The following is a 23,193-nucleotide window of genomic DNA, read 5'->3' as shown; positions in this document are numbered from 1 at the left end:
CAAATCCCACTCGTTAAACTAAATCTTTCATCTCAACCAAGACCTTAGTATAATTAATTAAAAATTAGTAAAAATGTATGCCTTGTAGTAAAGTAATGCTGAGGAATTTAATTCAAACTTTCAAATTTAAATTGTTATAAGAAATATATATATAAAATTTATTATTAAATGTAAGACTCTCAACCATATCACATAATAAAGTTTTTAACCTACAAATGTATGTATTGTGAGCATAAAATAGATAAAGATAAAAGCTTTACCAAAGTTATCAGCAATTATTACATACACACAAAGTATATTCCATATGATTGTACATTAAAAAAATCAGGTTCCTTTGTCAAGTTTTTGAGGAATCACCTTCATCAGGACTTTGAAATCATTTCTAGTGATTTACACGTATCAATATAGAATGGAAGGGTGGTAGATCTTGCCCACTCTGCTAAGCTAAACTAAATGGTTTAATTTTTAATACTGTAAGTGAATGTTTGTATAAATCATTAGAATTAGTTTCAAACTGATGATGAAGGGGATTCCTCAAAAGATTATCGAAGGAACTGAGTGTTTTCTTCCTTGCAAATTCATCTTATCGTTAATTTTTTATTTACAATTATAATATTAAGGCTGATATCAATCATATCAAGGCATATTCCATATACAATATTAAACCAATTGTAATTGTGAAATCTTATATACATTGCAATTGGTTTTTACACTAAAAAAGTTGCAAGATAAACGTTCTTTGTTATTTTTCTGAAAGTACAAAAATTAATCATTATTATCAACGACATATTTATTTTATTTTTTAAATATGGATTAACTCAAAAAAAAGTTTATAAAAGATTACTCGCTAAGGTGCTGCAAGTGCAGGATTATTTTGTACAACTACATTCGATCCGATAATTGGCTCTACTGATAAGCTAAATGATGCAATGAAAACATTTATAATTGTTATAAGAAAAACACCAACAACAACATAATTATTGACAATATTTGCTTGTCTGAGTTTTTCTTCTCCCTTGAGATCATAGCGTCCTTTAAATATAAGAAAAAGTCCAACTATCACCTGTAAAATAAATAAAAATAAGTAGTTTTTATTTATTTATCATATCGAATTAAATCAAAACTTAATTTTCTGAAAATAATTAACTATTTACATATTTATTTAGAGATTTTACAACATTTTTTAGTTGGCAGAATAAAGAAAATATTTTTCTAAACCTACATCATACCAGACCACATCTCACAATCTCTAAATAATCATTAATTAACGGTCATTAAATACTACACATATTTATTTATGTTTTGATTATTGTAAATTGTCTAAACATAATGGAAAAATCTTACATTTTCAGGTCTATGCATGAGTATAGATTTGTTACCATTAATTTGAAACAAACACTGCAATAAGACTAAATTACGTGCAGTTTTAAATTAAATTTGGAATTTTTACAGGGACTTTCGATAAATTAAGCAATTACACAATATAACAACCTAAGTTTTAAGTGAATTAATTAAATACATATTGTAAAACAGAGTTAAAATTACACTGGAGGGGGGCGTCGGTGGCCGCAACGGTTTAGGCGTTGACAGGGCGCTCATCACTGTAAGATAAAGGTCCCGGGTTCGAATCCAGCGGCCCTGTTTTCGAACCTGACATACTTACAAATGAGCTTTTTTTCAAAAACACCGGCACCCTGAGGGTTTAAATGACCTCTGCTGTTGCGAACCCTCGTAAAAAAAAAATAATAATAATAAAATAAAATAAAAAATATATAAAAAATTACACTGGAGGGGGGATGGTGAAATACAGTATCACCATTGCTTCTTCAGCAGTGTTTTTACGATTGATGACAGAATATTAATAAAAGTAACCCTTTGACCCTAATTTAGGTTAGATTATTAATACTGTGTGTAGCAATATCAAGTAATCCACGAACTAATCAGAATGAGTTCAATGCACATAGGTATGAATGTATTTATTTGTGTGACTGACTTATCTAATTTAATTAGTATTAGGCTAGATTATAGTTTGCACGGGTTTGGGGCTGAAATGACCTAGATGTCAAAAGCCCTGTTGAAAGGGAGGCAGCGATCTCCTGGGCATCTGGCTTAAGTGGCTTAGCCAAATAACAGGGTAGGTAAAACTCCCAGATGTAAACACACTAAGGTCAGCACATCAGGGAGTGACTACCCTTTGGGGTGAAAATCCGAATTACACTGTTTTATTTACTACACGTCTTTAGGCAACAAATAATATATTACTATAATCACAAATCAAGTCACAGTGCTGCCAAATATAAAATTGTTAGTTTTATTTTCTTTCAAGAGATGAAGAACTCACTTTTATGAGGAAAAAATCAATTTATTTCAGTTACCTTACAAGTTAAGTTTAGCTGTCTGCTATATATAATTAACCTCTTACAATTTTATCTACAGTTCACCCAAATTTGATTTTGATTTTCAGTGAAGGTTGTGCTATCACTAGGTTGTTGTTCAGACAAGTAGGAAGGACAGACCAGAAATGATCGATTGTAATCAAACAAACAAAAAGAGAAAACATAAAATTTGTTAAATTTTATATTTTCCCTTAGGTTAGAAGTAACAATAAATCAAATAAAAAGTGTTTCCTTGTAACCAAAATAACATAGTTACGGTTAAATTTAAATTAGGTTTGTATTGATGTGAATAAAACATGTCTGTAATCCATAACATAAAACCATCCCAAAAGAAAAATGAATGTTCATAGTTCATGTAGGTAGTGAATTATGATTTTTTTAATCAAATATGGTAGAACTCATTACTCATAAGGAGTGTAATGAAATGGGCTTGTTGTTTGAGTGATAACATGCCAATAACATTGTAAAACATTTCGTTCTTTGGGGAAGACGTTTGAACACGTGAATGACCAATCACAGTGTAATTCAACTACAGGGTGATGTATCGGTCTGGCTGGGAAGAGAGTGAAAACTATTCAGCATAAATGTGTCCAAAAAAAATCTGAACAAATGCTAAATGTTCAGTAAAAAAAACCTGTCTTAGCCTTCCGTGTAAAGCCATGACTGAAGTGACGAAGAACCCTATTGCAGAGTGACTTACACTCAGTCTCCTGGCGACATTGCACTGGCATTGTCATACTCACTCAAATGCCTGACTGGAGCCATTGAAAAAGGTTTAACCATAAGAATAATATCAATGAAATAAACAAAGGAAAAAGATTAACTGAAAGCCATTTTTAAGGGTAGCAGAATGGAAAGGCAAAATGCCACATTTGTGGAAATGGGATTAATCAGCACAAAAGTAAAGAAAGCATTGTTTAATGTTTATTTTGACCATGATAACTTGTAATTACCTGCAACTAATGTAAAAAGATAATGGATTTAATTTTAATCTAAATAAATTGAATAGTGCGTTAAATTTGTCCATCAGTGTATTATTCTTTCTCAAATTGTTAATAAACCTACTCTCTTCAATCTTTATTTTTCTTACAAATTTGGTGGAGGTGCTGGGTATCCCATTTCATTAAATCCAAAGCAAGTTTCTAATCAATACAATCATGCTTATAAAATGTATAAATCAAAAACTATTTTTAGGTTTTATCCATATCAACGTCAAAAGGACATTCTTTGCAATATCACTTCCTGGAATGATAAAATATTCATATTGATAAAAACAACCAGTCTACTTGATTATCCTATTCGGCCACCACATCCACTGGAGAACCCACTGGCGAATTGAATTTTGTTATGTAAACAAAAGTACAATTTTCATTTGGAATGAAGCTAGCATGTTTCATTCCATGTTACGAACTTCAAAGAAGATTAATGTTTCATTTTATACAATATTACAAGAACCTTTAATATTGTAACTTTATATTAAAAATCATAAGGCCAATTTGAAATAAAACACTCAATTCCTTTGTCGATCTTTCAAGCAAAATATCTCCTTCATCAGAAAGTTGATACTATTATTAATTAAATTCACTATTTTTTGTGGTCCGCTTGACCAATTAATAACATTTAATTAATTGAGGTTTTAAGTCGAGATAAAAAAAGTCAGTGTCACGAGCAGGATTCGAACCCACGACCTTCGGCTTGATATGTCGCTACTCTACCACTTGAGCTATCGTGACTTCAATCCCCTCGGGCACTAACTTCCCACTGGCACTGACTTTTTTATCTCAACTAAGGTTTTTACCTTAATTAATTGAAAGATATTAATTGGTCAAGCGGACCACGAAAACTAGTGAATTTAATAAGATAAAATGAAGTATATCTTCACTAAAGCTCTCCGTGGCCATTTCATTTGTCGCCGAGAATCAAATAGATTATACGACATTTGAAAAATGGCGAAAAGGAAAATTCAAAAGGTGGGGTTGAGGTGGGACATTAGTGCCCGAGTGGATCGAAGTCACGATAGCTCAAGTGGTAGAGTAGCGACGTATCAAGCCGAAGGTCGTGGGTTCGAATCCCACTCTTGACACTGACTTTTTATCTCAATTTAAAACCTCAATTAATTAAATAATTATTAATAATTTACATTTACATTTAAATCAAATATTTAGGACTACACCAAGACAGCAAACTGACATGTAATCCCCACATAAAGAAGACGACAATTTAACAGAAGACTTGGACAACTACGAAGACTTCTAGGACCAAAATCTGTCTTGACCATCAGCATTAAGCTAACCTTATATAATACTTTACTGGACCACATTGGATTTGTGGAAATGTGTGTTTCTATCAAGCCATCCAATCCAGCGCCTCAATTCCTTCCAATCAAAAGTCTTCAGACAAATTGTCAAAGCTCCTCCTATGTCAGTAACCTTACCATCCACACCAACCCCAACATTTGTTTTGTTAACTGGTCCAATCCCGATTCCAAAAGTTTCACATCCTAACCCTACTGCTCGAGGCCACTCTACATATTCTCATATCGAAAAGCCGCCATGCCACCTTAATGGCCTCGAGACCTCCTTAATCCCTCACTCAGACTGCCAGCATTGGCTGATTTCTCATATGTGTCTTCCAGGTGCAGCACTGGCCTTTGTGTTAGTGCTGTGACTATGTGAAAAAACTTATTGTGATCATATTTTTAGTGCCAGCATTGGATGATTTCTCATGGGATGTATCCACCAGGTGCAGCACTGGCCTTTGTGTTAGTGCTGTGACCATGTGAAAAAACGTTTTGTGATCACATTTTCAGTGCCAGTATTGGCTGATTTCTTATGGCATATGTCCTTTGGGTGCAGCACTGGCCTTTGTGTTAGTGATGTGACCATGTGAAAAAAACGTTTTGTGATCATGTTTTGTAGTATGTATTAATGTCTATAGATTGCAAATAAAAGGGATTATGATTGCAGACCGTTGTTCACTATACTAGTTCAACATGAATGGCTGTTTCTTCCTTTTTTTCGTTTATGTGATAATTCGAACACACGTGTTTTTTGTGTTTTGTACAGAGTTGCAGAGTGCGTATATTTCACAATGAACAGCCTCTAAAAAATAGTTTCGTGCCTGAAATCTAATTATTCAGTTACACCACCGCATAATCTATAGTTAAATCTCATTTGCATGATCCGATGTAACAGTTAGACAAAAATTTATTTAAAAAGAAAAAGCCAATTTATGCATTGTATGATTTGTAATCTTGGTTCTGTAAGAAAAATGTGGAAATTTAACGTGTCTAAAGGATTAAACTTTAGCTTGGAGCCTTGTTGATCGGCACCGATCTTCCCGGTCCGTCAATTCCCGCTGTATTTTTTGTTTGCCTTACAACACAGACGCGTTGCGCAAGCGGATAAACTTCAGATTATATCAAGGAAATGACAAAAAAATATCAGAAATCAAACGCTGACGAAGAAACCACTTTTAAGGCTTAACAACTAATGACAAATACCTGCAAAACTATACTGAGAACGATGAGCGTAAGGGTAACGTAATACGTCGGGGCGTAACTTTGAAATTGGATTAGGTATCTCAGTTGATTGGCATTGGCGGTGATCAGAGCAATGTCCATCATCCCCTGAGCCACTGTTTTTTTAGCAGCGTACGTGCTGTACTGCGGCACCTTCTTACCCACCATTCCGATCTCGCCTTCCTCTTTCAAATCTTCCATCTTAATTCTGAAAATTAAAAAAAGTACATAAAATATGTATTCATACATTTTAATGAGAATATTTAAGATTAGTTAATGTAAGCAGAGGTTGTTGATTAACTTAATCAAGACGTTCAACAGAAAGCGAACGCATAATATGAAGCAAATGTCCGCTCATGGTCATAACTGTTTTTATTCCATTCTCAACAAAATATATACGTTTTAGTTAGTCCTATTAACCAAAGTAATTATTTTAATTAATTAATTATTTTTTATGCAGTTGAGTTGAAAAATTAGTGTCATGAGCGGGTCTCGAACCTGAATCAGTATCCCGGAGCTTCTGACATTTGTGCTTTCGTAACTTCTGTCCCAGAAACATCAACTAATATATATTGAATATTAATAATACAGAATATTGGAAAAAAAAGAGGGAAATGCAAAAAAATTGTAGGTTGAGATAATTGGTTGGTGTCTCTGCGACAGAAGTCACAATAGTTCAAGTGGCATGTAAATAGATAGACGATAATTATATAGTAATGTGTGTTATTTAGCGACCGGTTGTTCAATAATTTATTGAAGTAGTGAGAAGCAGTCAGGTATGAGGCATTTTAGATGAACACCTTTTCCCAATTTTTGGTGGCGTTTCGGCCTTTATTCGGGTCATCTTCAGGGGCTGGATGAATTACAAACATTTTTTGATTGGTAAAAATAATTATACGGTATGTACATATTTTACATTCACATAAGCTGTGGTGCTATTCTTGTGGTGGCATGTTTGTTTCGTTTTTCACTCGAAACAAACATGACACCACAAAAATAGCACTACACTTTATGCAGTATAAAATAACTTGTTAAAAATTTATATAATTTACTTATGTATGGTATAATTATTTTTTCAATCAACATATTTTTTGTAATTCGCTCAGGCTCTGAAGATGATCCGAATAGAGGTCGAAACGACAATTGCTGGATAGAATTGTTACTTGTGATGAAAAGTACATTCTCTACGTTAAGAGCATACATTCTGGACACTGGCTCGACAAAAAATTTTCCAAAGTCCCCTACTTATCGGAAAGGTGATTTGGTGCAAACTTTGTGACTCGTTGGTGGGCTTCATTTGGCTGATTTACTATAGCTTCTTGAATCCTGGCAAAACAATCAATGTCGAAATGTATTGCTCTCAAAACAATGCTCCTGAAATTGGCATTATTCAAGCCATCTTTGGTCAATCGGAAAAGTCTGATTTTGTTACACGACATCATGTCTAAAACGTGACAACATGAAAACTGCTGGATCGTCGTTTGAGGTTCTGTCTCACCCTCCCTATTCTTCAGACCTCTCGCCTACCGACAACCATTTTTTCCGACACCTGGACAACGTTTTACAACATAAAAAATGTATTGATCAAAAGTCGTTAAAAAATGCATTTACATAATTTGTATTCATCAGTGGGAGAAGGTATTGAGAGTCGTGGAGTGTATTTTAATTAATAAAAAATTGTTTAAAATCGTTTATTTAATTGTTTTTATTTTATAACCATAAACCTGCTTTATTTATGCCCATGTAGATATTTTCTCAAATGCCAGTGACCGGTTAATAGTTCTATGACTCCTCTGAGTCTGGCCCTCTCCAACTGCAGCAGTGAGTTTGCCAGTCTTTTGGTGAGGATAGCATAACTTTAATGTGTCAAGCGCCGTTAGAGTTTGTTCTATTTCTTTCTCCTTTTGTTTTATTTGGATCCTTCTGTCATGGAGGATTCTGTATTTGTTTTTGTTATTCCAAGTATAGGTTCGGGGCCTATGTATGGTCTTGCAGATCCTCCACTAGTCAGTGCGCCTGCTTTTTCGTTACCCAAAACCGCTTTGTGCCCTGGTACCCAAGATATCAAGTCGACGTGTTCCCCAGGTTTTGAACATTTTGGATTAACTGATTAATTTTGGTGTGATTTTTTGCATGCTAATGCTTTAATAGCTGCTTTTCTATCAGATCTTAGGAGGACCTTTTTGCCAGTGTAACCTCTTTTAAGATTTCCCTTGGCCAATCGTTGATGGCATGTATTTCTGCTTGAAAGACCGAAGTGTACTTCCCTAATGAGTTTGATTGCTCATATCTTGGGCTTGTACAGAAAACGCCTGATCCGGTTCGTTTGTTTTTGAATCATCTGGTACCATATAATTTACTTGATGCTCCGGAGTTCTTCCTCTCCTTTATAGTCCGTTGAGACATAGGATGTTGTAAAGAATGTTTCCGGGATCATATAGTCAGTCCCCATTTTTAATAATGAGTGTCTGATTTTATTAATTATGGTTGTGTACCCGAATTGTTTCGTTCCCATCCAATTTGATTGTTTTTGGAGTCTAAATGAGCTTTTTCTAGCCTCTCCTTGTATAAATGTTTCCAGAGGAGGTAGGTTTGCAGAGTTTCTAGTGCACTCGTAGGGGTTGTTCTCATTGCCCTTGTGATACATAGGTTTTCTAATATTTGTATACTACCTAGCGATTGAGTAGCTACTTTTTGTTGAACTTTGGTCCACCAGATTAATGATCCATAGGTTATTTTCGGTTTTAATCTCCATGATTACTACTGGGAGTAAGTGGTAAAATAATTAGAATTTTGTCCATCAAAAAATACCCGATGCGGTTCTCTCGTTTGTTTTGGAGGTTTAAACTATAATTAGCATACAATTGTATATTTAAGGCTAATATATCATTAATTATATGGGGAATAATGTTAAAATTGTCTTGTTTGAAATTCCTGCGATTCATTTTCACCATCCATAAATTGCACTTCCTTCTTGATGCTTTTAGAAACATAAGAGCCTTCCTCGAAATAAAAATAAATTTATCTTCTGAACTTTCTGAAATTTAAACGAGTTTACTTGGATTCTAAAGGCAAATTAGATCTACAAACTACTCGGGGTGTCGTGGTGTAAACCGAACGCACTTTTTGTAATTAAAAATTTTTAATTACAAAATTTAAAAAAAAATTTCAATGCATTTGTAACATTGCCGAATTCAGATTTTCCCGCGTACGTCTGAGCTGCAAGAAAAGAGTATTTATTGATATTTCTTCCCCAAAAGTTTAATCGATTCAAAAATTCCTATCCTTGACTGAAACGCCCGACGGTAAGGGCCTAATTTGAAAGCATGGTTAAAAATAAGCTACGTTCACGGTAGGAAGCAAGAGGGTCAGCTCATTCGTCACGGAACCAACATTGTTCGATGGCTTTTACAAAACACGCCATGTCCTACTCATTTCGTTTCTATGAAATTGCCCATTTTCTCCGTGTATTTGTCAGCAACAGTACTTTCCCATGACACATGTAAAACGGGACGATACGATGCGAGATAAATCGTCAAGGTTTTCCCCACCATGAGCTTACAGTCGTATTTTACGGAAATAGTTGTAATTAAGACGAAGTGGTACAATTGATAGTTTGCTCTTATTGCAAAAAAACTGCCCGAGAATAAACGTTTCCCTTAAAAGTAGACCCACAAGGCCTTGGAACGTTGATGATTTCCAGATGCCGACTGTGGTCATACATATTAAATAGGATGTAAGGATTTAACAAGACTATTATTAAACAATCGCCTTTATTTTCTTATTTACAAGTGCTTTGATCCATGACTGAACTTGAACTAATAATACAGACTCTCCAAAAAACCTCCACACTTGTAAACTATCGCCTAAAAAAGTGAATCTACATTCTCACCCATCTTCATCATTTCTATTAACTATTTCATTACCTATTCCTGATGAGTAGAAAAAAATTGGCAGCTGTGGTTAATTTGAAAAGTTTTCAAATTTCCTATAGTTCATCCGATCAATAGGCATTAATATTTTAAATATCCTACCATTAGAATTCAAGATCCTAGTATCTAAATATTAATGCTTTTTTACCTGATATCAACAGAATGTTTTTATTGTAATAAACAAAGAAATTAGATAAAAGCATAAAGCATCGAAGTGTTATATATAATGTGTCGATTATTTGATCCATAGTCATTGGTGATCAAAATGAAAAAGACCGCAGAAAATCATGTCCTTTAGGAAAAAAATACATGTGAGATGAAACTACATAAATAAAAAGCTTTTTTCTGAAACCGTTTTCAGTATGCTTCATGGCACCATGAGATGTTTGAGGTCATCGATCGTAGTTCAAGGCCTTGACAGTCTTGTTCTTAGAATGTGAATGTGAACGTTCAAATCCATTTGACAGCAATGGAATACTCTCGAGGGAGCCGTTTGACGTTAAAACGACAAAAACGTATGAGCTTTGAAACAACTTCGTTTCCTATGATTCAGTGACATACACAAGTCTATTTATATAACATGACATAAATGATTCTATGATCGTCTATGTAGTCAGTGTTCTTCTTTTAAAACTTTTTTTATTTATTTTGGACTCACGAGAATTCTAGTGACAACAGGAAAATATGAATGCAATGGTAAATTTGGATCAAGCCTCATCGAAGGAAATTCGCGCTGTAAAACTTATTCATACATGACAGCACAAACCGAAAATTACAAATGTTAATATTGAAGATTAACAACAGAAATTTAATTTTTCATCGATATTATTTGAATCAGCCAGAAACTTGTCATTTCAATTTTTTTCTCGCGATTTTCAATTTATTTTAAGTAGGCCTACAGAATGCAAGTAGCCGTTCTGTCAGGACCTTAAAGCTACTTTAAATACGGGTTAAAGTTGAAGGAACAAACAGAAACCCATCATGTCCATGACAAGAAACCAAACGTGTTCAACTGTTCTGCAGGAAAATCTTCAACTTGCCCACAACAGAAAAGTAGAAACCTATAGTCGAAGAAGTTTAATGTTGTTGGAATTCCAAAATACATAAAGTTCTTTTCTTTTTTAAAAAAAAGTAATATTGTACACCATTTTGGGCATTCAAGCACAGTTGAAGAATGTGTTACTGTATTACGATTTTCATTGCATTTTATTTCGAATTTTAAAAAAATTCAGTAAATTTCTGGTGTCTGTTTCAGCAGAATGTTCCAATGTCATGTTCAATGTCAACAAGTCATGTTCAAATTGAATATTTAGGATAATTCTGATCAGTTTAAGAAAACAAATCCAAAAGTATAACTAATTCAAAGACTTCATAAACCAGAATTTTGTTTTTCATTCCTCTTCTTTTATCGTACAACCCTCGGTTTTCTTCGTGGTATTTCCTTCCTCGCAATTTTTGCTATTCAAAATAATTCAGCGATGTTTTTGTAATTTGTTCAATCGAGAATAAAAGCTCGAAAAAAAGCAACATTTGCTGTTTATGTACGGTCTGCTCTGTATGCAAATGAATGAATCTGTCGTTTCAGAAACTAGTCCAAGAAATCAAACTTTCGGAAAAACAAAAAAGTTTCATTTCCAGGCTATACATTTTTTGTTGTTTGGTATTTTCCTTTTTTAGCGCTTTTTATAAGAGGATTTTTTCAGAAAAAATGCATTTCTCCTTTTTATTATTACACATGAAAATGGCGAGTTAAGGCCGAAACGCTGTGAAAAAATCCCTTTTTTCTCAAAAAAAACTTATAAAAAGCGCGACAAAAGGAAAAACCAAAACAAAAATCTACAGTCTGAAACTGAAACTTTTTTTTGTTTTCCGAAAGTTTGATTTCTTGGACAATTTCTGAAACGACTGATTCATTTGCATACAGATCAGATCATACATAAACAGCAAATGTTGCTTTTTTCGAGCTTTTATTCTCGTTTATACAAAAAAAACGCTGAATTATTTTCAATAGCAAGCATGTGAAGAAGGCTAGTGAATGGACTGTCAGCTCAACTATAAGTATAATTTTTTTTAAATAAAGTTAATAAACAAAATATATTCAAAAAGTGTGTGGTATTTAGTGACCGTTAATTAATGATTATTTAGAGATCGTGTGAGATGCGGTATGGTGTTATGTAGGTTTAGGAAAAACATTTTCTTTATCGTGCCAACGTATCGATCTTTATTGAGATCATCTTACAATGATGTACACAATAAAGAAGTTTTAGGTTTAATCAAAGTATTTGTACTTACTCAAAATGTGTTTTCAGTGTAGATATGTCATTGTTGTGTGACGTGTTGAGATGGTTAGTGTTTGTCACACTTTGAGTGAGTACAAACACTTTGACTAAGCCAAAAAATTGTATGCCCTGAAGATGATACCAATAAAAATCGAATTGCTGGCACGATAAAGAAAATATTTGCTAAACCTGCATAACCAGACAGCATCTCTAAATAATTATACAAAACGTTAACAAACTGCAGACTCTTGTTTATAACTTTCTATGTACCCAACATCCGCTATTCTAATATATGTTCAAGGCCCCAATAACAAACAACTGTAAAAAATACTTTCTTGGCAAATATTTTAAACAGAATGTCACTAGCACACAAACACTTTCAAGAAATGCATTTTGTATAGGTTGCTTCATATTTTAATCGGATTGTCAATATATATCTAAGCATCTCGCCCTTCACTATCTAAAGGTATAATTTTTTATTAAACATCACGAATCCGATTTATAAATCCCTCTAAAATCCTCTTCCATCCGTTCTTTATGCATAAATACATTGACTAGGTGGCAATCCCTTGCAGGTTTATAAAGAAAAATCATGGATTTTAGTCAGATTTTTGAGTATGGATTGTTGGTGTTGGAAGGATTGGTAGTTACTAATAGGTTTGTCCTTATGTAACTGTTAAAATAAAATATTTACGAATATCCGAAGCAACTCGCAAGCTCAGAAGGATGTCAATAAAAGATGATCAATATAGAATGAACGATGGTCAATGTACCTGGAAGTAATATCCGTACGTTTGGCTTGTGTGAGAGACGAGTTCAGCTCGTGCCGAAGACGTGACGAGTACTGGCCGGAGTAGGCGCTGAATGGGGCTTCCCGAGGCCAGACAAAAAGAACATGAAAAGGCCGTCGGGCGTGATTTCCAGGGTGCGCTCGACTTTAATAACGCCTCAATCAAATAGTTTCCATAAAGAAACACGAATACTTATTAAGTTGCTCATTGCATATGCACCACAAATGGGAAAGTTTCAACATAATTGGCTCTTCACCATTCTGAGCCTACACTGATTTTTTTTTTTTTTTAAGTTTTAGTTTTAGTGCTGGCAAACGCTCCTGCTCAAAAATGAATAGGGGTGTTTGTAATTTATTCTATAAAAATTCTATAAATTTTAATAAAATTAACCGATACATTCTTAGTTTGATAAAACAAAATAGAAATTATAAACCAAAAATAAGCAAATGTTAATCCTCACCAGAAGCTCACAATATTATTGTGAGAATGAGTCATCGAAGTCACCGGCAAGTGGATATCGAAGAAGCAAATAGTAGGCCTGGTAGTGGAATCTAAGCGCTAAGGGAGAACAGAAATACTGTCATTGCTGCAAGACGGAACCATTTCCATAGTTCCTAAATGAAGTACAAGATTTTTGGCAAGGCCTTTATCAACATAAACGATTCGTAATCGTTTGTGGGAACTTGGCTTCACATGGTACGCCCCTTTCAGACGTCCTGCAGCAACAGCCCACCACCAGCAACACAGGAGAATATGGCGCAGCGAGTGCCTAGAAGAGAACTACTCATTGGAATGCGGTAGTTTACTGATGAGTCGTTTTTCTGTCTTTACATGCGCCGAAGAGTCTACCGAACGGGGATGCGTACCATGCCCCAGTTTGTGCGCCTTCTGTGCAGTTTGGAGGAGGCGGTGTAATGGTCTCAGCTGGGATTTACACTGGAGGACGGACGAACTGGACTCCATATTGTTGAAGGCCGGCATATCCAAGAAATTGTCGAGGAATTCCTTCAAACCAGGGATTTCATTGGCAGGGATTTTCAATTTCTGGATGACAATGCCAGACCTAATAGAGGCACAGTTGTTCATCAATGTTTAAAACCTGGGAATTTCCTATCTGCCCCTTCCACCATTGTCTCCAGACCTCAATTCCATTGAACAAATGCGGTATGCATTGCAGAGAAGGATTTTCGATCACCATTGCAACCAGTTGACCTGCAACAACTGAGTGCACCGTTGCAACATCTATGGAGTGAAATGCCTTATGAAATTAGTGCCAACCTTATTAATAGTTCACTAGTTTTCGTGGTTCGCTTGACCAATTAATATCTTTCAATTAATTAAGGTTTTTAGTTGAGATAAAAACAAATGATCCCGTGGCACTGACATTTTTATCTCAACTAAAAACCTTAATTAATTGAAAGATATTAATTGGTCAAGCGAACCACGAAAACTAGTGAATTTAATAAGATAAAATGAAGTATATCTTCTCTAAAGCTCTCCGTGTCCATTTCATTTGTCGCCGAGAATCAAATAGATTATACGACATTTGAAAAATGACAAAAAGGAAAATTCAAAAGGTGGGGTTGAGATGGGACGTTAGTGCCCGAGTGGATCAAAGTCAGCTCAAGAGGTAGAGTAGCGGCATATCAAGCCGATCATCGTGGTTCGAATCCCGCTCGTGACAGTGACTTTTTTATCACTAAAAACCTTAATTAATTGAAACTTATTAATAGTATGCCTAACAAAGGTGCACAGAGGTTTTCGCTAACAGAGGACATTGTACACGATAGTAATTGTTTAAATCAATTATTGGGCCCAATAAACAAAATATAGTAATTCAAAATCCCTTAATTTTTTTTTTACGAGGGTTCGCAACAGCAGAGGTTATATCAACCCTCAAAAAACCCATTTGTAAGTATGTCGAGTTCGAATGCAGAGCCGCTGGATTCGAACCCGGGACCTTTACCTTACAGTGATGAGCGCCGTGTCAACGCCTAAACCGGTGCGGCCACCGACTCTCCTAATATCCCTATTCATTTTTGAGCAGTTTACATTGGTCATCGCTGCCATACCTTTACACTTCTTTTCTCATCTTTCTAGTGTTTTAACCCTACTAATTTATTTTTATTTTTCTCCAGCTAAGTTACGATAATTTTGGTACAACGGTAACCAACTCTTTTCTTTGTCCTATTGCTAGCCTCTCTGTACCTCAGGGCCTCGGCAATTTTGGATACAATAACACAAATACACAGAAACAAAATAAAAATATGATAGTCTGGATAGGATTCAACTACCCAAGATTACTCGATATTACTCGGGGTAATGGGGATAAACCTCTCCATTCACGCTAATAAACTACATTCACATGTCAGACTTTGTTCACTCTACTCCTCAGTACACGATATTCCTCGGGGTAATTCTACACTAATAATTATCAAGCTGTGCAATTTAATTTATTGGAAAAATTGACTAATAAAGTACTTGCTATCTTTTTCTCCACATTTTTTTCGACTAATAGGTTTTCCAAACCAAATTTTAGAAAATGTTAGTCACGAGATGAAACTATTTATTTTTTTTAAATCTTAGAATATAATTGTACAAGCACCGAAAAAATAATAGAGTCCTAGCTCCTTTAATTTGTCTACAGATTCGATTGAAAAATATATTTGGTACGTTTCTTGGCAGTATGTTGATGAGTTGACAGGGAGGAAAAGTAATTTAGTATATTTTTTTTCAAATTACTGCACGTACTCAGTAGTGGTTAATTATAATTAATTCAAAAGAGTACGGACATAAGTTTAAAGTTTCTTTTCTTAAAGATATCCGCCCCAAGGAATATGGAAAAATCTGAGGTGTTAGATGGATATATATTTTGCAAGAATAAGTTACATTTGACAACTGAAAAAAAAAAAAAAACCAGAATAATTTTAACAGGGAAATCGCTATAGATCGCCATAACATCCTTCATTCAAAGAAAATATTTAAAAAGCACCTGGGATTGGATGCTGCACCGGGGACGATACACGGGTTTTAGTACCGGGGGATGTGGACTGTTCCATAAGGTGTTCCATTTGTTTTAGTCTCAATTCTCCCTTCACCGTTGCAGGAAAATGTTGATGCTTTTGGTTAATTTCTTGGCAGAATCGCATCAATGAGTTGAGAGTCTCACTCATTATATGATCAAAATGGATTAATATAACCACAGTCTTCAGTTTACTTCGTAATTTGGTTATGATTAGTGTTTAGTCTTGATCCGTCGATTTCTAAATATGATTCATTCTCAATATGCATTATAATGATACACGAAATGTATGGCATTAAATCGAACCATGATCGAAAACAAGCACCATCTGTACCACTATAATTCATATTATAAAATAAATCATGATAGGGACCGACTTTTCGGCTTACTTCTAGTCTAGAAAACGATCAATTTTTCGATTTCTTGTTGAAGTCTACAGGATGTTGAACTCGTACCAGAAGATCTTATGATGTCAGGCCAAAACGGCGTGAAAAGCGAACCAGGATGATCGGAAACGACAAAACTCTTTTCAAATATGCAGTTGGATTAATTGATTTTTAAACGAAATTTAAAGAAATAAAACAATCAAATAATAAACGACCGTTTCATAACTTGAGAGCGTCATCCCACAATGAGACCTTAGATTGCTTTCTGTTGTAAATTAATTGAACCAATTTTCTTTGATCCGTTTCTTGTTTTTTTGATAAAGCGATTTTTGATCAATGTTTCTATTATTAAAGTAACTTCTTACCATTAGATATGGCTAATTTATCGTTCGTTTCTCAACGCGAATTCACCCAGCTTACAACGTTATTAATAGACTGTCTCTCGAATAAATATTAGAATAGTTATTTATATAGTCTAGTAAACATAGATTTATACAAAACTTAGTTATTTCTTAAAAATTTTAAAAAATATATATTACATGGTAAAAATATTCTTGATATTCTAAATTTAAGAAGCCTTTGAAAATATAAACACGAAACGGTAAAAAAAAGACGAAAAAAGTGATTTAGTATGCATTTTAAAATAAATACAACCAGTAGTAATCAGAATTAATTCAAAATAGTGCACACCATTTATACAAATGTTCCTTTTATTATACGTGTCAGACAACACAGCACATTCTCTCTTTTTGTTATTTACTCATTTATTTTATAATAATTTTCGCGACATCTCTGGATCAAGGTATGAAGGTTCTAGGTCTTGAAGAAGAAAGCTTATTACTGTCAAGCTTTCGACCTGTATTAAGGTCATCATCAGGAAACTTTTTCACTCATGAACACTCTGGATCAAGGTATGGTCTTCAAACAAAAGAAGCAAATTCAGTTGTTACTGCCAATCTTTCGACCTATTGTAAGGTCATCATCAGGGCAAAACTATGTTATAAGAAATATCTCCTTGCCAATGTTAGGACTGAGTCTGCATCAGAGATCGCCTATGATTATATGACAAGAGATGCATATGTTCATCATTCGTATACTAATAGCCTTCTTATAATCATTAACAAAACTCCAAAATACTTTAAAATTATTTTGAATTGATTTTTCAACTTTATACATACGAAAGCATCTTTGACATATTGTAGATGGTATTGAATATCGATGAAATTTGGATACATTTATCATGTTTTTTCAAGCGATAAAAACTGGAAGTGTTCGTAAATTGCAATTGTATATAATATAACAAAATTAAATTTATGATGATATTGTTTGATGGGGTCATCGATGGTTGGGGCAGAAACATCGATGATAGAATCATGTTTTCATAAACATCGAGAGATACCCATCCCTAGTGTAAACTGAAAACCTTTACAGACGTTACCTCCCATTCCACACACTTCACAAATGTTCAAAAATGTGTGGAATGTTTTTCTGCCTTATCTCGTCTGACAGTAATCATTGTATTGTAAGTTGAAGCATTTGCTTTTTGATTTAAATTCTTAACTTGGTTTAGACCTTTTTAAACATAAACTGATTGGTGAAATTTAACAATCAACATGTTAGTACATTTACCTTTGTCAAATCCTCTTGGGTCAGTTTTACTGATGTTATTGTTATTGTTGTTATTTTATTTAATCATTTAAAGCGTTTTTGTCTCTGCAAAATGTGACATGAATCAACGTACAATTGTAGTGTGTTTGTATCCAAGCATCTTGGTCTGCCTATCTCGTTGTTTTGGTCTGTCAAGTGGTGGGTTTTTATATCAAAATGCCAACACGGACTGACCAAGCCAGCAAGGTAATCAGAAATGACCAAACTACAGATTATTCATCCCAAAAACCTTCAGAAATCCCATAACTACTTATAATCTTTAACCCTCAACTGATACAGTGGTTTGAGACAAAATACACAGTACAGTCGGGTCAACCCTACCTCTTTTGGATGAGGTTTTTAGTAGAGATAAGTTTACAATACTCTTCAATAATCATGTTTTTTGTATAATATTTACTGACAATATCTTACAAAAATAAATCCTTTTTATTCTTTTTAGACAATTTTGTTTTCTTGATGAACTTTACAGTTCCATCTGGGGCTGCCAACGAGTCGGTAATGAGTAGAGCAGTTCACTCTAAGGTGCAGAGACACTAAGCAAATCAGAGCCAACGAAAGAACCACTTTGATGGTCGCGATTTGCTTAGCGTGTACAGGAGACAAATCATAGCCAAAGAATTGGCCTTGGTCGATGTTCCGACTTCTGGTGGTAACATCAAAAGGGTTGACATTGTTGACTGTGATTCCACATGGCGCCAACCCCTTGGTTTGTTGAGGATGAGCCAAGAATGGTCAATGTCTTGATGACCAACATTCGGCCTGATATATTTGTTGGCCGAGATTTCCTTAGTGTGCACCTGTACTTGAGTTACAGTTCTCTATTTCTTTATTAGTATGATTAACGATGTTTCCTTTCATTTCATTAGTCACAAAAAGTTAAAATGTGTTTTTTTCTGTTACCCTCCATTTTCTTTAGGTCTGAGCAAGTGAGTAATCACATTTAAAGAGGTTCATGAATATAGTGAGGGTAAAGGCTTATCAGTCCAGACTGTTTCCTCGTCCTTCCCTAATTCAAACTATCATCTGTTCCTTCTCTGTAGACTTGGAGCATTCGTCCTCATTACAATCGAAAACGTCTTCAATATCACTGTTCATGAGACTTCCATCTTCCAATTCTGACAGATTCATCCAGTTCAAGGTCCCCTTTTTCCTGATGAAACTGCTAATATTTCCTCAGGCGTGGGAAACAGTTGTTGCCAGGACATTTTTGGATCAAAACTGAAAAAAAAAAATCCTTAGTAATGTTGGAAACATTATTGGTATGACGCAGAATAAAAATGCCTCATGAGAAAACTGGAATTAGGAAGACAAATTCACTTATCCGATAGTAACAGTCCACTACACTAGATGTCGGACGACTAGTAGGGTTCTTGGCTGAGTTGACCACCGACAATAAAATAAAAAAATAAAAGGGGACAGTAGGAAACAGGTAAAATGAACCACTGGTATGTGACCCATTCTGTATAATTTAAGAATTACGAATACTTCCCCATACATTTCATTTTTTCTCTTTATTGCATTTTCTTTATTAATTTATTGTATATTTATTTCCAGGACCAGTATTCCTGTATTGAAACTCTTATAAAAAATAGAGGCCCCGATGCGTACAATAAATGCATTGTGCACCTTACTGAGCGATGGAAGGTCTTAATATTCAGTAGCACTTTATGGACCCAGGGATTAAAACCCACACCACAACCTGTGAAGAGTGAGAACGGAAGTTTATTTCTTTGGAATGGAGATATCTTCTTTGGACCTGTAACTAACAAAAATATGTAAATAATTTCTATGCTTTTAAAGAGTGATCATTTTTTTTTTTTTTTAGGATTACACTGACGGTTTATCCGATACAGAATATCTATTTGGTCAAATTGAAAATAATGGGATTGAATGTCTTCTAAAGATCTGTGGCCCATATTCATTTATTTATTTTGATTCTAAAGAGAAAATAATATGGTTCGGAAGAGATGTAATAGGACGACACAGCCTTCTTTGGAATTTATCACCGCACGACCAATTAATTTTAACATCAGTCTCGGTCAAAAGTTTACAGCTGGCTGAAGTCCCTAGTATAGGACTGTACAAGATCGATCTCCAACAGCCACAGCTGAGTTAGTATTGAGATGATTACAAAGTAGAACATTATTAAATTAGTTGAATTTTGATTAGCGATTCAGCTCCATCCTTGGTCGCATTTTCCTTCCACGCTTTACCCAGACTTACCAAATTCCGTGGAATTATTGAACTGTTTCAGTCATGAGGTTTTGGGTGATTACAAAACATTCAAATGGATTGAAGGACCTTCGACTGACAATTCTTTGGAATATTTTTCAGGTAATTCTTGTTCAAGCACATATTCTGCTTATAAAGGTGCACTTATAGGTTATCACTTTGCCATACAATACTGTGTTGTAGAAAGAGCTGAACAAGTCAGAAACTCTGCTGATCAATTTTAATCACGATCAGTTTCATTTACTTGTGTACATTGTAGTGAGCACAGTCATGTTTTTCATAAAATACAATGTTTTTGTTGTTTTTTAAAGGGGCATCCGACAGCTTGGTCATTTCAGCCCTGAGCGCATGCAAAATATTACACATTCAATATGCTTTCATACAAATAAATACATTCACACCTATATACATTCATTCTATTTGGTAGATGGAGTACTCATTATTATCCCATCGATCTGCATACAATAACAAACTAATTGGGGCTGATGGGGTACTTTTATAAATATTCTGCCATCAACCCAAGTCATGTACTCAGCCGAAGGGGCGATGGGGATGCTATTCCAGCAGCCCCTCCCCATTCACTCTAATAAATACACTCACTCATACAAACACATATTTTGAAGGCTATATACAATAAAAAAAAAACCAGTTCCCCTAAAAAGCAGAACAAATGACCTGAACTCACTACTGTGTCTGAGAACCATTCTTAAATTCGGCAACGCCTATATGCTCTCTGTATGGAGCCATGACATGACACACCTCAATATATTATAATTATACAGTTATATAAAATATAACCCCTAAAGTAACTTAATATATGTATTAATTTATTCTTTAATAGTTTTCAGTGAACAATCACCAGAAGTTATTTACACCACGTTACTCAGAGATATTCAATTGTCTGGAATGGTAAAAAATGTTAAAACATTGTTATTCAAATCGATTGAGAAAAGAATCTTGACACAACCCAAACACTGTTTAGGATGTACTGATTTATCAGAAGAATGCAGTCACAGTCGAACTGCAATTTGTTTTTCTGGCGGTCTCGATTCAACTGTGATAGCATTAATTGCAAGTAAATTTGTCCCACCCAATGAAACAATCGATCTGTTCAATGTCGCATTTGAAAAGCTGTCAAGCGGTAATATTTGTTACGATGTGCCTGACAGAATTACCGGGAGAGAAAGCTTTGCAGAGTTAAAGTTGCTTGAACCTGCAAGAAAATGGAATTTTGTCGAAGTTAGTAAGCAGTAACTAATTAATTATAGAAACTATAAAAGAAATAATCATGATTTTATTTAATCGCTTAGATTAACATAACACTAAAAGAGTTACAAGAACTCAGAGAAAAACACATTCGAGATCTAATACATCCACTTAACAGTATATTGGATGATAGTCTTGGTTGTGCTCTATGGTTTGCCGTAAGAGGAAAAGGGATTGCAAATGGTAAACCGTTTTATTCTAATTCCAGAGTGAGTTGCATTATTTCTATCATTTATAAATCAAAATAAATATCCTGTATAAGTTTCTTTTATAGGTTGTTCTTCTTGGGATGGGAGCAGATGAACTTTTTGGAGGATATTCCAGGCATCGGAAGGAATTTGCAAGAGGTGGCTGGCGTGCATTAGGTGAACAATTACTCATCGAAGTTCGTAATATAGGAAAAAGAAACCTTGGAAGAGATAACAGGGTAGCTGCTGACCATGGAAGACAGCCGAGAACGCCATTTTTAGACGAGCGAGTTTACACTTATGTCGATAATTTACCACCCTGGTTTAGGTTAGTTAAAAATTTAGATTGCTCAATATGTATTTGATTAATATATTTGTTTTGTGGCAGGACTTACCTCGAGCCCAATGTTAAACCTGGTATTGGGGACAAATTTCTTTTACGCCTTGTTGCTTGGGATTTAGGACTGAGGCATTCAGCATTTTTACCCAAGAGAGCTTTTCAGTTTGGATCAAGAATCGCAAACCCAAAGGAAAAGGGTCATTTAATATCTGAAAGACTCAATTGATAATTGTAAATAATGATGCTGCTGTTAATATTTTTAAATAATAAACATAATCAATTTTTTTTATTATTATTATTGCCTGCCTATGGATATACTTGTTTTCTGAAACACTATTGCTTGATTTTTGATTATGGAATTAATATTTTAACATTATCTTTCACATTGGACAGAAGATAGTGTAAAGGCCAAGTGTGCGTCCAAAAGCTATCAACACAAAATAAAAACTGGTGGAAAAGTTCAACACCAAAAAAGAAAAGGAAAAGGGTATTTATCAAACAAAACACCACTATACCTTTACTCAGAACAAATAAATAATTTACTTTTTTAGATGCATAAAATCAAATTAATGAAATTTATAGCACTAAAATTAAAAAAAAAATTCAATTCTACAAACCGCTGCATGGCAATTTTAAAATTTTACATTTTAATAACAACTGTTTGCTTACTGAAAACAAATAAGTCCATTATTGGATGAATTGAAATAAATTCAAAAATGTCTTTAATCCATATCAAAATCTTTACATCGACAAAAGTTTGCTTTTCTTCAAAGGCCGAATATTTTCTAAACAATGCACACCATCTAGTCATTTTGGTATCAAATATTTATATAAGTGACTGTGAAATTGGTTGCATGGTCGATTTTATAATCTACTGGGGCCGCAACAAAAATTCAAGATTTTGAAAACCTTGGGAAGACAAAAAACATCGCTACTCTTCTACCATATCTAAAGAACGGGCACAATTTTTATGGACAATTAGTACGCCGCCCTAGTTTATTTTTTGGTTGCATGATCAGTAAACCCATTGTTCAGTTTGAAAAAATATGTCGAATGGCTGAAAAACTGAAAAAAGATCAAATCACTTTCCAAATATGTGGGTCATTACTGGCGTGAATTCTGGATGTTATCGACAAAATATACCAATAATACAGTAAGAACAGATAAAATGGA

The 23,193-nt window shown here is 34.4% G+C and overlaps 2 protein-coding genes across 2 annotated transcripts; one reads left to right on the top strand and one right to left on the bottom strand.

The window, feature by feature from the left end:
- Window positions 1–844: 844 nt before the first annotated feature.
- LOC106663386 (ninjurin-2-like) lies at window positions 845–13,009 on the bottom strand. Its single transcript, XM_014388206.2, has 3 exons — window positions 12,901–13,009; window positions 5,899–6,124; window positions 845–1,063 (listed from the first exon to the last, which is right to left on the bottom strand). The coding sequence occupies exons 2-3, from the start codon at window positions 6,115–6,117 to the stop codon at window positions 848–850; spliced, it is 435 nt and encodes a 144-aa protein (XP_014243692.1). The 5' UTR covers window positions 6,118–6,124; window positions 12,901–13,009; the 3' UTR covers window positions 845–847.
- Window positions 13,010–17,673: 4,664 nt separating this feature from the next.
- LOC106660988 (asparagine synthetase domain-containing protein 1) lies at window positions 17,674–22,305 on the top strand. Its single transcript, XM_014384084.2, has 8 exons — window positions 17,674–17,848; window positions 19,549–19,752; window positions 19,820–20,105; window positions 20,164–20,328; window positions 21,068–21,465; window positions 21,537–21,701; window positions 21,767–22,008; window positions 22,069–22,305. Exons 1-8 carry the CDS (start codon window positions 17,798–17,800, stop codon window positions 22,244–22,246), a joined length of 1,689 nt encoding a protein of 562 aa, XP_014239570.1. The 5' UTR covers window positions 17,674–17,797; the 3' UTR covers window positions 22,247–22,305.
- Window positions 22,306–23,193: the final 888 nt, after the last annotated feature.

This window comes from Cimex lectularius, unplaced genomic scaffold, assembly GCF_000648675.2.
Source record: "Cimex lectularius strain Harlan isolate CLEC.00 unplaced genomic scaffold, Clec_2.1 scaffold279, whole genome shotgun sequence".
Taxonomy (NCBI): Eukaryota; Metazoa; Arthropoda; class Insecta; order Hemiptera; family Cimicidae; genus Cimex; species Cimex lectularius.
This window is presented reverse-complemented; position numbering and strand designations above follow the sequence as displayed.

What these genes read in the sequence shown, in the direction of transcription:
- LOC106663386 (XM_014388206.2), bottom strand. Translation starts at nt 6,117, where the DNA reads ATGGAAGATTTGAAAGAGGAAGGCGAGATCGGAATGGTGGGTAAGAAG. An exon ending in TTCTCAGTATAGTTTTGCAG is followed by an intron (nt 1,064 to 5,898) that starts GTATTTGTCATT and finishes TTTATTTTACAG; the next exon opens with GTGATAGTTGGACTTTTTCT.
- LOC106660988 (XM_014384084.2), top strand. Translation starts at nt 17,798, where the DNA reads ATGTGTGGAATGTTTTTCTGCCTTATCTCGTCTGACAGTAATCATTGT. An exon ending in TCTCCAACAGCCACAGCTGA is followed by an intron (nt 20,106 to 20,163) that starts GTTAGTATTGAG and finishes AATTTTGATTAG; the next exon opens with CGATTCAGCTCCATCCTTGG. An exon ending in TTCTTTGGAATATTTTTCAG is followed by an intron (nt 20,329 to 21,067) that starts GTAATTCTTGTT and finishes ATTCTTTAATAG; the next exon opens with TTTTCAGTGAACAATCACCA.